General features: G+C 42.1%; 1 protein-coding gene and 1 long non-coding RNA gene across 3 annotated transcripts; one reads left to right on the top strand and one right to left on the bottom strand.

The window, feature by feature from the left end:
- Positions 1-4,834: 4,834 nt before the first annotated feature.
- Positions 4,835-14,511, top strand: KCNV1 (potassium voltage-gated channel modifier subfamily V member 1). The gene is made up of 3 exons (XM_071738230.1): positions 4,835-5,891; positions 7,651-8,177; positions 13,685-14,511. Exons 1-3 carry the CDS (start codon positions 5,410-5,412, stop codon positions 14,194-14,196), a joined length of 1,521 nt encoding a protein of 506 aa, XP_071594331.1. The 5' UTR covers positions 4,835-5,409; the 3' UTR covers positions 14,197-14,511.
- On the bottom strand, positions 10,898-12,796 carry LOC139793473 (uncharacterized). Of its 2 annotated transcripts, XR_011724616.1 has the most exons (3): positions 12,715-12,796; positions 11,932-12,026; positions 10,898-11,361 (listed from the first exon to the last, which is right to left on the bottom strand). It is a non-coding gene; the product is annotated as an uncharacterized lncRNA (long non-coding RNA). The 2 variants fall into 2 exon arrangements; XR_011724615.1 differs by lacking the exon at positions 12,715-12,796 and having other exon boundaries at positions 11,932-12,707.
- Positions 14,512-15,896: the final 1,385 nt, after the last annotated feature.

Here is a 15,896-nt window from a genome sequence, read left to right as displayed (position 1 = left end):
AAATAGGGTCTGAAAGTGGGTAGTGTTCAAAGATGCTGAAAACAGTTTTCTTAACATAGCTCTGATTCCATACTCCCTGAAACTGTTCTCACACAATGTGGACCAACCTGTGTGTCTTCTTCTGATTTTTCTGCTCTGTGCAGCTAGCTCAAAGAAAAGGGAAAAATCAAAGAAAAGTCATGATTTTGACTGGACCATTTCCACAAGAAAAGCTGAATACCCTTGGAGGGAATAAAGCTGTTCTAATAAGCTCTTATTTCACTTGCCAAAAAACACAGCAGATAGTTGTCTGGAGAATTTCTAGGTCTCATCTTTTCTTACCTGTTAATGCAAAAGGGAGGTTATAGCAGATCCCAGACTATAGGAAGGAAGAATGGGCTTTAGGTAACTATATTTTAAAGGAATCCCAGCTGCTCCCAAAGAGCTTCACATTAAGATTCAGCAGAGGTACCAGCCAGGTCCACTGTCATTTCAAGAAGTGACTCTTGATACTGATTATGTCTAGAGTTGAATTCAATGGAGCCCAAGGATCAATGGCTTGCACCTTGTCCAAAATTTGCTACACACAAATACTGGAACTACCAATGTGTATGAATTTGAACCCTTTATATGATATATTACTCACAATGCTTGGATCCATGTAAAAACCTTAAAGATATATTACTGAAACTAATCACTTCCATAGAAATTACTGTATGTCAGATGTCATCAAAATTATGAATGATCCTGGCAGTGGGAGCAGAACCCCATTTTTCAGCATTCACAGCATCAGAATGAGAGATGCTTTAACAGAACAGCGTGGTATCTTTCACTTTGTGCACAGTTAAATTGTGGAAAACCTTGCACAAAATGTTATAAACATTAAAATAGATGAGTTCAAAATGAAGCTTCCAGCATCATAAAAGGTCATTGGGCCCATATGTTGGGCTCCACATAACCTCTGTCTGAAGCCCCTCTGCTGCTGGAAAGTGGGAAAGTGTTCCTGGAGAATTTTTTCCCTAGCCATGTCCTTCTTATCATACTATTTTCCTAACATTTTCTCTTTGTTCTACCACATAAGGTCCAGAAGAGACACTGATTTTGCATTCCAAATACTGACTAATATATAAGATCAAAACACTTTAAAAAATTGGAAAAAATAATGAGTCAGAAAATCCAGTAACTTACAATAGATTAATTGTGAAGTACTAGTCCTGTGAGAACAGAATTAAGGCTATTGGAAAATAATAAGGACAAATATTGGTGTCTGCACATCCTGGCTTTTTCCTGTACATCACAATATTCCAGCTGGGAAAAGTGTCCACATTATTTCCAAAAAATCACAGTTTTTAATGTGAGGAGTACAGAGGAACAGAAAAATAGGTTTTTGTAACAGCTGGCTTTCTGCTGAAGCAAATTTTTCAACTCCCACAACAGGCACACTGGGTTGAAACTCACATTTCAGCATTCCAACAATATTTTTTTTGTACTATCTCTTGAAATAATGAAATTTGTTTTTTCAGTCCATGGTAACATACCAGGGAAATATCAACTAGAGCATTGATAAAGACTTTAGTTCAAACAGATGTCACTACCATTCAGCTGTTACAGATATTTCTGACATGACAAAGCATGACCAAAGGGTACCTGTTTGTACCCTTCGGTCTGTACCACCTATCTGAATGCTGTTCTATCAAAGAATGTTGCTCTATCTTTGACACAACACAGATGTTTTTCTAGCAAAGCTTAAAAATTCCGTGAGTCAAACCACTTTGGAAATTTCTGTAGTTCACCTTAGCAGCAGCACCTCATTGGCAGAGTGAGACCAAATGGGTCTTTTTGTCCTGTTACATTAGGGTTTTTTGCCACTAATCCAGTGGCATAAGGATGCAATTGCCTGAGCAGGTTTGCCAAGGGAATGAAAAGCTTATGAAAGCTGTTGTGTTGGTTCCTCGTGTACAAATGAGCAGGAACAAGGAATAGCTGACACTTTAAGAGTTTCCCAGAAAAAAAGAAAAATGCATCAGTAGTCCCTGTGTTGTGTCTCTATTTGTAAAAAAATAAATCCTCTGGGTTTGAGCCTTTCTACTCATAAAGCATTTTTCTCATTTCCTTGAAATGTTCTAGCTTTGTTTTACTGGTTTGAAAATAGCTTTCTCAACAGTCTTCTAAAAGTTCTTTTTGTTTTAAATGCAAATATAAATTTTAAACTAGCAGAGAGTCAGAAGCAAAATACTATATCATGTCCAGGTCTCTTGACCAATTCTGGTGATGTAAATTGAAATTATGGAAGTTACAAAACACTACAGAAGTTTGTTAGTGATGTCACTTCCCTGCAGTGAGAGATGAGCATGCAGAATGCATATTAAGTGCACAAGACTAATGAACAGTGTAACATGAACACTTGGCTTTCCTCTAGCACTCTGAAGAAAACATTGCAGTTCAAACACTTAATAATCAGACAAAAAATAACTTTGATGAGATAAATACACCTGTCATTATCCCTTAATGGACACAGGCAACTGGAAAACTGCACCTGGTCTCTCAAATCTTATACAGGTGCTGAAGGTGGTACATGAGAGCATTTTCAGAAAGAGAGATCAAATTTTAATGATATTTTTACTTAGATACTCACTTTGACAAGACAAAACCTTTTAGTCAGGATCTTAGAAATAACAGTGGATCTAAACTAAAACCGGAAGTACCTATCTTCTGGATCATGGTGATGGGAGGGGAGTGTTTTCAGTTCTCCCTTCTAATGGAGCATGTATGCCTGAAAAATTCCTTCCACCTGATGGAAATAATGACTACTGAAAATGGGAGTCTAAAAAGAGGTTGAATGAGTAGTTTTATGACTGAACAATTATGCATGTATTACATCAGTTACACTTAGTAAGGCATCTTGCTGTTCTGAGGTACGTACATCTCATTGGTGGTCTTAATGAATTGGTCTTGCTGATGGTTTTAATGAGTTTTGTAATTGTTACTTTTAATTAAGTGCTTAACTTAAGTGCTATCCATCAGAGAGACTGCACTCCTGAATAGAAATCCTGGACTAAAATATGGGCTATACTTGGAAGCTAGCTTCGTAACAGCAGTTGCTGACAGTTTTGAAGGAAAATTAATTCACATTTTTGTTATTATTTGCTTAAATTATTTTTTAATTTCATTTTTTTAAACAATAAGAAGTAGAATATCTATGCAAATAAGTAATTCTTGTTCTCTATGACACACTTGAAATACTGATTTCTAGAGCCAGAATTGGTCTCAGAAGGTCATCTAACCCTTCCAGCCTGCCTTGGGAAAGGGAACACCATACCCCTGCTATTACTGACAGATCTTTGTCCACTCAGTGCTTTGATGATCAGGGACAGAGACCAACAGTCCAGACGACCTCCTTCACTGCTTCACCAAACCTTCCTAACAGCTACCCTAAATGTCCTTCCTGTCATTCCACACCATTACTTACTTCTATACCTGTCCTGTGTGGCCAAGGAGAACATATTCCCTTCATTCTCTCAAGCTGCCTATAACACTGATCACTGTCCAACGTAGCCATCCTGCCCTACCTTTTCTTGTTGTGCCATGACTTCCAAACTCCACCCTTGCTGTTCTCCTCTGTATTCTCTTTGACTGGAGAGCTCATTTGTCAACAGTCACCCCAAGCAGATTGTTACACCAGCAAGTGCTGAGCAGAGTTGTGTTTGCTCACACAACTGCTGTGGTGTTGCAACATTTCAACACTGTAAATGTTCAGCTAATCTTCACGTAGAATCAGATGATTACAGTTATTCAGAAGATGAACCATTACGAGACCTCTGAGAAATAAATGTGAGGAAGGTACTTAGTGGAAGACAATTGTATGCACCATGCAATGGGGGGCCACAAGTTGGTAGTACGACACATAACACTGGTGGCATGGCACACAGCACTGGTGGCACAGCACATAACACCATGTTTTACATGCTGCAGAATTTCCCCTCCTGGCAGGCTCCACCACAAGGCAGGCAGACGCCCCCCTTGTGAGGAGACAGAAGCAGCAGAGCACAAAAAGCAAAAGCAAGTATTTTCAATTTCTCAGAAATAGCTGTTTCATACATGAAGAAGAAAAGTAGTAAGGAGGATGAACCTAACTCTTGCACTGTTTGCTGCACTGTTTTAAGTCAGCACAGGACAGTGCCAAAGGTATTCCAGAGGGTTTTAGAAAAGAAGCTGATCCAGCTAAGTTAAAATAGGCTCTTTCATGTACATTACTGGCCTTTACAGAGACCGTTTTGAGTGACTTCAGACTTGTATCTATATAGATGATGTGTCCCCACTCGCGATACTCCCACGATCACAAGTTTCGTTTTTCACATATGAAAGGGAGGGGAGGAGGTGGCTTTAAAATCTCCCTGTAAACTCGCTTGGAGAAGTTTGCAGGCCTGATTTGTCCCCGGAGGAAGCCCCGGAGAGTGCAGGTGCCGCAAGCCGGCAGGGACCCGGCCCCTTACCCCTCACCGCAACCCCAGCACCCGCCGCCGTCGCGGAGCAGGGCGGGGCGGGCCGGGGTGGGGTGGGCCGGGTGCGGCCGGTCCCCGCAGCAGGGAGGGCTCGGTTCGCACGACCCGCCCCACTGCCGCCTGTCCCCCGCAGCATATAACCCATCATGGAGGTGAGACGGCGCTGCCCAGAAGTTCGGACCCGGGGCGCGGGCAGAGGCTGCCTGCGAGGCGAGGGCGGCACGGCGGGGCGGGGCGGGGCGGGGCGGAGGCAGAGCTGGCCGAGGCGGGGGCAGCCGCACCAAGGCGGCCGGTCCGTAGCCACCGGCTGCCCCAGCGGCGGCGGGGGGCGAGGGGACAACTGCGACACGGTCTCTGGGGGAAGCGCGATCTCGGGGCTGCCGCGGGGCCAGCAGGCGATGGTGCCCCAGGGACACCCAAGGAGGGAGAGGTGGGGCCGGGGTGGCCGCGGGGCGCGGTCGGGCAGCGGCGCAGCCCCTCGGGTTGCTGTCGGGGCGGTCCCTGGCTGCCCGGAGAGCCGATGAAGCCGGAGTTCCGTGTGGTGCTGTCCTGCTTGGGTTCCGCTACCCTCGATCCAGCGACTGGACACGACTCTGAGCGGATGGGCCGTCTAGGGCAGACGGTGCCGGGCGCTTCCCGACGGCTGCCGTGGGGACAGAAGGAGGTGAAGCCGTCTGAGGTACTTGTTCCTTCTGTATCCTCACAGGTGTAAGCAGTTTTGGGCTCTTCAGCACCCTGCCGGACCTCCGCCTCAGATGGAGGCATCGATCGGAGGAAGCGGGGACGATGAGGTGTCCCTAGGATGGTAGCCAAGGCACCGTCATACATTTCTAGTCTGTCCCGGCCACCCCCCGGCGGGGCAGTCTTCTCTGCAGCTTTGTTGTGGTTTTGATGCAGGAGAGTGGGGGCTGCTGCTAGCAGCTACGGGATGAAATCGCCTCCCTGCTGCATGTCTGTTTCTTCCCAAGCATCCCTGGAGGAGCCAGGGAGCAGCACATCCCTGGGCTCCCTGGACTCCAGTGTTTTCTCCAATGAGGATGAGCAGGGTCCCCTACTCCAGAAGGGCATTCCCTCCTTGGACTGCTTTACTATCAATGTTGGAGGAAGCCGCTTTCTGATGTCCCAGCAAACTTTGTCTTGCTATCCTGATACCCGTCTTGGCAAACTAGCAGTAGTTGTCTCTGCTGCCCGGGATGTGGCCTCTGGCCTCCTTGAGCTTTGTGACGATGCCAACCTTGTGGAGAATGAATATTTCTTTGACCGGAGCTCACAGGCATTTCACTACATCCTGAATTACTACCAGACAGGGAGGCTGCATGTGATGGAACAGCTTTGTGCACTCTCCTTCCTGCAAGAGATACAGTACTGGGGTTTGGATGAGCTCAGCATCGATTCCTGCTGCAGAGACCGGTGAGTTGTGGAAAGATGCAGCATGCAGGATTCTGGGCTGGGAGAGCTCAGCATTGACTTGCATGCAGGGATACTCAGGTGAGAGATCCAGCAGTGTGTGTAGGTGAGGAAGCAGAGCACTTGGGAAAGGGTGCTCAAAACTGGAGCTTTCAGGTTCAGCCCTGAATCCTACTTCATAGGTTTTTAGGTGTCAGAAATGGGAGGAGATGTGTTGGGTGAGGTCACTGTGAACCTTTGTTGAGGCACAGGTTGGCAATGGGGTCAGGATTGTAAGGCTTACAGGAGCAGGGTCCAGGTTGTCCTGTTCTGCCTTTAGACTGATACTGGAATCTCAAAATCATAGAGAGGGTCAATGCTGGAGGTGAAAAAGGTTGTGAGAGGAAATATGTCCTTTCAACCATCCAGCTTGAGGTTATCAGAGGGATTGGATGTGGAGTCTGGCATGGTGCCAGGAAGGCTTGGAGCCTCCCCAGCCCACAGTTTGCATTCTCCAAGCATGGAGAAGGGATGAGGTGGTCACCTGCCAGGCTAAGTGTGGATGGCATGGCTCCAGGAGGAGCCCTGTTGGAAAGCATTGCACGTGGGTGTAGCAGCATTCAGGGAGGTGGCAGCAACAGTGAGAACATGGCTAACTGGAGACAGAGTAACAGGCAGCTTGGGAACGAGGTGGGTTTCAACCAAACCACCCCCAGGACATTTCTGTTACTCCAAGTCACAGTTACTTTTAATATTTTACCACCATTTTTAGCCTTACTGGTTTGTTTGTAAGTATTGAAGAAATGAATTCTCTAAAGAGTGTAACTGCTATTTATCTAAAGCAATTTTTTTTAGAAAGAAACAAAGAAGCAATCCTACCCCAAAGGGTACAAGAGTCATCCTACCTTACCATGGTACAGTTCTGTAGCTGAGTTAGATCCCAGTTTCCAGCCCTTTCCTGCTTCTCTGGTGGGTGTGACAGAAAGCTCCTACTTTGGTGCTACAAGGACCTAAGGACCTCTTTGGGATATGCAGTAGTAATGGTGTATTAAATGAAGGCAAAATTGCTAGCCCCTTTGTCTATGGCTGAACACTTGGAGAAGTCAGGAAACACAGATATGAAAGAGAAGAATTTTCTTTGTGTACCTTAGGATTATTTTTTTTTTCATTAAATTGGAATGTAAAAGTACTCTTGTTTTAACAAAACACTCAGCTATGCATTTAAAATCTGTAAACCTTACTTGGCACAGATGCTTGTGCAGTTTTTTGTGTGAGGACCCATATATTTTAAGGAAGTAAGATAACATGTTATATTAATGTGTGTTGATCAGGACTTCATACACGAACTGCATGGCTTTTAATATGCCTTCCCTTTTAGTATTACAGGTACACACCAATGTAAAAAAATTGCAATATAAATAATAAAATTGAGGACAATTTAGAAACAGATGGTCTGTTTGTGCCAGGATTGCTTACAAAAAAATGCATGTTAGTCATGCAGCAGTTCCTACTGTTGTCGACATGATCCATATAAATAACATGCTATCAGAATATTATTACTCTGCACATGCAAACTGGCACTGATGAGAAATGAGGGAGCAGAAATCTATGATCCATGGAAACTGCAGGGTCTCAATACAACATCACCCATATGCTTGACATCAGGGTTTTCCTAGCTCACATAAGGTATACTTTAATGTGTATTCTTATGCCTCACATGGTAGAGGGTAAGAAAAATGTATGCACAGAGGTATTAAAATCTCTTTGGGGCATTTCTGGGCAGGTACTTCAGGAGGAAGGAGCTGAGTGAAGCCTTAGACATCAAGAAGGATGCAGAAGAACTGGATGCACAAGATGAGGAAGAGGACTTTTCTGGTAGCCTTTGTCCCAGTGTCAGACAGAAACTTTGGGAAGTTTTGGAAAAGCCTGGCTCCTCTGCAGCAGCCAGAACTTTTGGCACCCTGTCCATGGCTTTTGTTGTTGTGTCCATTGCCAACATGGCTTTGATTTCAGTCGAGCTAAGCTGGCTGGCACCACAACTCCTGGATGCCCTAGAGTACCTTTGTATTGCGTGGTTCACTGTGGAGTTTGTTCTGCGGTTCCTGTGCGCACGGGATTGGTGTCGCTTCCTCAGAAGTGTGGCAAACATCATAGACCTCCTCGCTATTTTACCTTTCTACATCACCCTTCTGGTGGAAAGTCTGTGTGGTGGGGAGAGCTCCCAAGAACTGGAGAACGTGGGGCGCATTGTCCAAGTGCTGAGACTGCTCAGAGCCCTGCGGATGCTGAAGCTGGGAAGACATTCAACAGGTACTTTTGGCCATGGCAGTGCTGCTTCTCATTTTTTGTTTCCTACAGCAGTTGTTCCTGGTCACATTTCCCTTTTTGTGTGCAACCCTACCAAATCTTTTTACTCAATCTAATGTTAGCAGTAATGGCTTGTGAAAATCTTACTTTTGGATAATTGAGTGGCAGGGACCTTCTCCAATAGACTCTAGTTCTTTGCAAAGGCAGTCCAAATTTTTTGCACAGAATATTTACAAAAACAGCCCATAAAGTCGCATACGGTCAGTCATCCACCAGTCCTTCACAACGTCATAAATTTAAAAATGTATATTTGAGTTGATTTGGTTAGGGTTAATACAAGAGAAGAAGCAGTGGTCTTTGACCCACACTTTTTATATTATCAAAACCCACTGATGACAGCTTCTAATTAGCTGTCACAATTTTATTTTGTTAAGAACATTATGCAAAGAAATGTGTTATGAATTTTTTTTGTGAGGAGTGTCTGAGGGAACTGGGGTTGTTTAGCCTGGACAAAAGGAGGCTGAAGGGAGACATTATTTCTCTCTACAGCTACATGGAAGGTGGCTGTAGCAAGGGGGGGTTGGTCTCTTCTGTCGAGTGACTAGAAATATGGCAAGAGGAAATGGCATCCAGTTGTGCCAGGGGAGGTTTACACTAGATATTAGGAACAATTTCTGCACTGAAAGGGTTGCCTGGCACTGGAACAGGCTGCCCAGGAAAGCAGTAGACTTGTCATCCCTAGAAGTATTTAAAAGTCCATGTAGATGTGGTGTTTAGGTACATGGTCTAGTGGTGGACTTGACAGTGTGCTAGGTTAACACACTTGGACTTAATGATCTAAAAGGTCTTCTAACCAGAATGATTCTATGATTGTATGATTTTATCTACATCCTAGATCCTGAAAACAACAGGATAGAGAACATTTCAAGAAAACTGTTAAAACTGAAACATAGAGGCCATGCTGAAGAGCTCTCTGGTGCTGTTGAACACCCAGATAGATACCTGTGTGATACGTGGAGCACACCTGGGGGCTCCTTGCTGAGCAGGCTGAGGTGCAGCTCAGAGCAGCAGCGTTGCATTCAGTCTGAATTCACCTATAGGTGAATATATAGGTGAACTGTCCTGCAATATTACTCTTTTCTGAAGATCATGGGGATCACTCTTTCATGACTCTCAACATAAACTTCCAAAATTTCCTGCCACAGAGAAGGAATGTATTGAGGCTTCTCTTTTTTGGAGAGCCATCTCTACCCTTTGTGAACTGTCTGTAATCCATCAGGCATCTGAATCTTACTCTCCTACCCTAGATTGTGCCTATACTGATGCACAGGTGTCACTTAGAAAGCTCTTAAAAGGAAGGTTAAAGTTATTGAGTCAATAAGTGTGTTTTGCTTCATTGTAATTTTTGCAGGGTTTGCTGGGTGTTTTGTTCAAGAAAGGCTGCTACCCTGTTGTAATGTGAATGCATTCATCTCTAGTGCTTTGAAAATAATAAAAAGATTTCAACTCATCAAGGCACTTTTGTGCTGATTAGCAAGTTAGGGATCCAAAAGTGTGTTGATTCTAGTTATAAGGTTTGTAATTTGTCATATGTTACTGTTACAAAATGCATGCACAAAACTCATTTCAAAGGCTCTCTCAACATGAAAGCAGATGTTTCAGACACTTCTGTAGTAACTTCAGGTGTATTAACTTTCAGGCAAGATCTGACCTTCTGTGTTTATTCTTAAATTCATGAACGTATTGTCACTGTTTATATCACAGTACTGACTGCCATTAAGAGTTTAATAATCCCATGTTAGGCAGAAGCAAAGTAATTATATAAAAAAACTAGTCTCCTGTTCTGGAAGTTAGCTGTAATCTTTCTACTGGAGCCAGAGTGCCCATTTCAACATATAAGAATCAGTGTACATCTCTATTTAAACCATCCAGAGCAGCATTGCTGTTTCTGGACTTGATCTTTGGTAGTTCAGAGTTGCTGCTCACTTAGGCCCTGAATATGTGTAATTTAAATGTAGAAAGTCACTATTTCAATCTTCTGTCAGAGGAGACACTGCTACTAAGATGAAACTTATATAACTTTATAGCCCTAATAAATCAAAACAGAAACACACATTTGCAAATCTGAAACCCTGTTTCTGATCACTAGACATATGTAGCAGAAGAGAATTCTGTAAATGTGGTTCTAAACATATCCTTAACCATAGCTGCTAATGTAAGATGAACCCCATAAGAACCTTACACAGAGATCATTTCCTTGCACAGCTCTAGGCAGTCCTGATAAATCTCATTGTTTGAGGATAGCACTCAAAACAGTTCTCTCTTACCCTGAATCTGGCAGTTTAAATCTACCTCCCCACGAAGCTTCTCTGTGACTCCTGCATTCTCAGAATGGATAAAGCTTCATTCACTGATCACCTGTTCTATGTGGCAAGAGGAGTGTGGTATCAGAAGAGAGGATGAGAGAATTGGTGGCTACAGGCAGCAACTCCTCTTTCACCAGGGAGAGGAGATCACAGTCACAGGGTGAACATCTCTGTAATGTTGTGCAAACCCATAGCAAAGCTGGGTTCACCACAGCATCCTGGTTCTGCTGTCAGGGGAAGAAATGAGTTTGGAAAAAACATGAGTTAGGAAAAAACATAACCATTGAATTTTTTTCTTATTATTTTTAAAGAAATGACAGATCATTTCCCCCCCCCCCTTTTTTTTTGGGGGGGGGGGGGTGGGGGGGTAGGGAGGGGAGAAAAAGAAATGGAAGAATTGTTTCTGACCATATGAAAGCTGAACCCAGCTAATAACAGGGGTGGAGCTAGACTGAAGTGAGTGTGTAATTACTTACACAAAGTCCTATATTTCATTAAGAACCAACTGAGAAATCAGTAGTATTTCTACCTAGAAAATTTATAGCTAGAAGATGAGACCACTCTTCAGAGACACCATAATGAAGTATTTGAGCAGCTGCAAGATGAGATAAGATCTGAGTCTGTATTTTTCACACTCTCTGATGCTCCTCAGCTTTTCGCTTCCTTCTGGGGCCACATTTTGCATGAAGCCTTGCTGGTCCTCCTCTGGGAAGCACTTTCAGATAGTGTCCTTGAGGAGCAGTAGGATATGAGTCTTACATATGATGGCAATGGGGATATGTTTGAGAGAATGCTGTGGTGTATATCAGGTTGAGAGGCCTCTGGATACACGAAAAAGCAAAACTTCAACACTTTTAGTGCCAAAAATTTAGAACTATTTAAATTATATATGTAAACAGGAGCTCCCAAACATCACAGAATCACTGAATCATAGAATGACCAGCTTGTATTGCCAGTTCCTTTAGGCAACAGATAGAAGGAACTTGACCTTCATAGCAGAAATGCCCCGCTTCTTCCTGCTGGCCCTGGGGCTGGGGCTGCTGGCCTGTCCCATCCCAGTCCTGTTACAGCACCTCATCACCTTCCAGAACAATTAAACAAGCTGTTATAGCTCCTGTCAAGGAGTTATCCTTCTAGGTAACCATAGTAAAAATATTTTACTGAAGGTTTCATCAATGTGATACAAAGAGTTAGCAGTCACTACCCTGTTCTTTCTTATCTGGACCTCGCCTGTGTGACATCTGCATTGCTTATTAGCTGTAATATCATCAAGATCCATCATAAGGTGCAAACCCTGGATTTTATAGTACTTATTTATGCTTTGAACAGAAGTGACAATTTTAAATTGGACTGCTTCTTCCTAGGTCACCTGAAAGAAATTATTCTCCTACCTTTGTCAGTTGGAAGTTTTACACAGAAATGGATGATAGTAACTTCCATGGAAGCTTGATCTGGAGCCTTGCAACCACCTCACACAGCTTTTGCACTGCTTTCACAGAATCACAGAATTATTGAGGCTGCAAAAGACACCTGAGATCATCAAGTTCAGCCCGTGACCTAACACATAACCTTTATCTTAATGCATTTTCAAAGTGCAGAGGCAGTCACATAAACAGAGATTGAACTGATATATTGTTTTCCTTTTGTGTTGCCAAATTAATCTATATCATCATAATAAACATCCAAACCAACAGTTCATAGTTATGATCTGTGTAGATAAAACCTGCATAGGGGCAAGTTCTTAATGGGAGTTTGTAGAAGAAAACATTTAAAAATTAAGCATTCCTTGCAAACTCTAGTATGTACTTCCACTGTTTGCTGTGCATAAACGAAAACTTAAAACCTGTTAGACCTGAAGGGGAAAAGAAAGAGCCAAAATCAAGATGAAACTTTAGCATCTTGTAGTTTGAGACTGAGGAAAGAAAAGCAAATCAAACTGCATATTACTGCAAATGAGTATATGAAGCCTGAAAGCAGAAGCAGAGCTCCAATAAGGTATTTTGCCAGCACTACTTTAGTTAGAAGTGTACCCCATGAAAGACATTTTATAAGCATTGTGCTTTTATCTTTCATAAAAGAGAACAAAGCACATTTTTAAAGAGCAATGTTAAGACAAATCACTTGTGATCTGAAAGATAATTTCAGTCTCCCATGTGCCTTAGTTGAGTTGGTACCTTGTTATCTTCATTCTTCGTTTATCTGTGCAACCTTTATTCATTGCACTATTATTTGATTTACTTTTCTGATTTTTTTTTTTTCTGATTTTTTTGCTGGACACTCCAACCTCGAGGCAGCAGCTCAGAAAGGAATGTGAGGGGTTATGGAGAACAGGCACCTGCACACCAACTCCCTCTGCAGCTCATGGGCAGTAGGACTGGTGCAGTACACTGACAATTTACAGCAGAATACAGTTTGCATTGGGGGCTTGGATGCCTCCAGTTTTGGCAATAGTGCAGTCGCTGCTGGAATGCTACAGATAGAGATAAAGATGTTGATAGGTTTGAGCTGGGGAGGGAGGTGTGGAGAGGGTTAGAAATGGGGTCAAGAGGCTGTGAGAACTACAAAAGAATTGAAAACAGTCTTTAGCAAAGAAAACGTTACTGACATAACTGGGCTCTAAGCATCTACCTGGGAACATGGATTTGGTAACTAAGGGTTACTTGGTGCAAGACTGAAATGTCACAATGGCTGAAAAATAGGACCTTAGCACATTCAGACTGAAAGTAGGGACCAAGTGGTTTTAGTGTGTTTTTTAATAGTTATCTAAATAACTTACTGAACATTGTCTTAGATCTAATAGAAGATCTATTCTGTTATAACCAATTAGTAAATTGAGATTGGTTAGCTTTTGTAAATTATATACCTACCTACATAGTTCAAACAATAAGTAATGAGGTGAGTTTCTGTGGCAAGATGATGTCAGTGGTCCAGCCTAACATTTTAATCTCTTCCTTTAAATCCTGTTTTCCCAGTAATCATGTTTTTCCCAGTAATGTTGAGGGTAGCATCCCTTTTTCCTAAGGCGTGTTCACTAGCAATGAAAGCAAAAAGAAAAGGCAGTGAGCCTTCAAATAAGAGATATTTTACAAAATTCTGATGGCAGCTACATGAATCAGCAGACTGACAGCATTTCTTGTCTTTCAGGCTTGCGGTCTCTTGGGATGACCATCGCACAGTGCTACGAGGAGGTTGGGCTTTTGCTGCTTTTCCTCTCTGTAGGAATCTCTATATTTTCAACTGTGGAGTACTTTGCTGAGCAAGGCGTTCCAGGCACAACTTTCACAAGCGTGCCTGGTGCTTGGTGGTGGGCAACAACTTCCATGACAACTGTTGGTTATGGTGACATTCGACCGGACACTACCATGGGTAAAGTAGTGGCCTTTATGTGTATACTATCAGGAATATTGGTCTTGGCATTGCCCATTGCTATCATAAATGACAGATTTTCTGCCTGTTACTTTACACTGAAGATAAAAGAAGCTGCTCTTCGGCAGCGTGAAGCATTAAAGAAGCTCATGAAGAACTCCTCCAGTGACTCTAATATCAATGTTAATTTGCGAGACATATATGCTCGCAGTGTCATGGACATGTTACAGTTAAAAAGCAGAGAGAGAGCAAGCACAAGGAGCAGTGGAGCAGATGATTTCTGGTTTTGACTTTCAAGTTTATTTACCCTTGTATAGCAAATAGACTACTCCAAATCTGTAATATTAAGCATCTTGAGTTTTTATTATTAGCCACATAGTGTATTTGCTTTTCCAACTTGAGCTTTACTTAGTTGGACAGACTGAGATAACTACAAAAGGCATAATTCATAATACAGAGTCTCTCAAGGAGCTCTGAAACCTGTTTTAAGGTCATGGTGGGTGTGGTGGGAAGTAATGGATTTGTCAAAGTAAAACAGTGGTGCAAACACTTGTTTATGAATCTTATGTCCTTCCAAACGTATAATAATAAAGTCTTAGCAAAAATTGCGATAGTGTTTTGAATTTTAAACGTAAAAATTCATGTTGTTGAGTTGTATATGCATTGGAAGAACAGAAGCTCAAAGACATTAAAAACACTGAAATGAGACACCTAAGGAAGTGAAATGTTGGATAAATTTAAGACACTCGTATAACAAACTTCATCTTGAGCCTATTTCTTATCTCCATCTTCTACTCCATTTTCATGAAAAATAGGTTACTAGACCTTGGGGGAGAATTTTCTTATTTGTAGAGAAGCAGAGGACTACCAGGTACATGGTGTGTGACAGGAGATAGGTGTAAGTATTAAGAAGATGCAGATGCAGCAAAGTATAATCATTAAATAAGGTTACATAATGTAGAACATCCTCTGCAGCTGCTCTAGAAGTTGCAGAAGCTAATGCAGCAGCATAGAAGTAATTTACAAGCTTAGTTTGAACCCTGCCTTTTCTGTGTATTTTGATTCCTGTAGCTAATTTATATAACTTAGCAGTTTTTGTGCTCAAGTCAACAGTGGTTATAAGAAGAAACAGAAATGGTAAAAAATAACAAGTTACTCATTTCTCTGTTTCCCACTAGAATCAGTCAGTATTCCAAGTGGGACAGATTTTTTAAAAAAATAATAATCATTACTCAAACTCATGACTAGAAAAATCTTTCATCAAATTCTTTTGTTACATAGGAAATATGAGTACTTGTTGGATGATTAGTCTAATGCAGTAATCAAAATACAAAATTAAAATAATTAAAGTTATTTTCAGTTAAGTTTCCTTCCACGCACCTCTCCAGTGTCCTGATATCATTCTTAGTAAGCAAAGTTTTTCTTTACTATAATTTCACTGTCCTAGATTATGTCATTGCTTCAGTATGCCTATAGCTCAACCAGTAGGTTAAATTAAAAAATCACAAACTTCTCTCATTTCATTTGACTTTAATTCAAAATATTCATTAAGCAAAAACATCTATTAACTGTAGATTGTTTAATTTTATATGGTCTATATGTATACAGAAGGCTTAAACTGCCTTAAACTTAGCTGAATGGGTAAATTAACCTGCTTTCAATAAACACTGAATAATGCTTGCTTTGAAATACCCTTCTATTTTCTCTCCATCCCCTATAAGTGGTGGTGTAAACACAAGACAGCAAGCAAACTTTTCAAAGGCTCCAACCTTAATACAAACTGAGTAGCATTTCACCATGAAATATCTGATCTGTCAGCTGCTGTCAGTGTCTGAATTTCCTGCAGGTCTCACACACCTGCAGGTCTCACCAGGGTCAGAAGGAAACCAAGGGAAAGCATTGAAGCTCAGGAGAGTGTCCCTTGCACTACCAGCAGTTGTCTAGGTGTCAACATTTGTAGGTCAACCTCATGGTTACACAGAGAGCAAAG

The sequence above is a fragment of the Heliangelus exortis genome, chromosome 2 (genome assembly GCF_036169615.1).
Source record: "Heliangelus exortis chromosome 2, bHelExo1.hap1, whole genome shotgun sequence".
NCBI lineage: Eukaryota > Metazoa > Chordata > Aves > Apodiformes > Trochilidae > Heliangelus > Heliangelus exortis.
The sequence above is the reverse complement of the archived record's forward strand: the minus strand, read 5'-3'. Positions and strand labels throughout refer to the sequence as shown.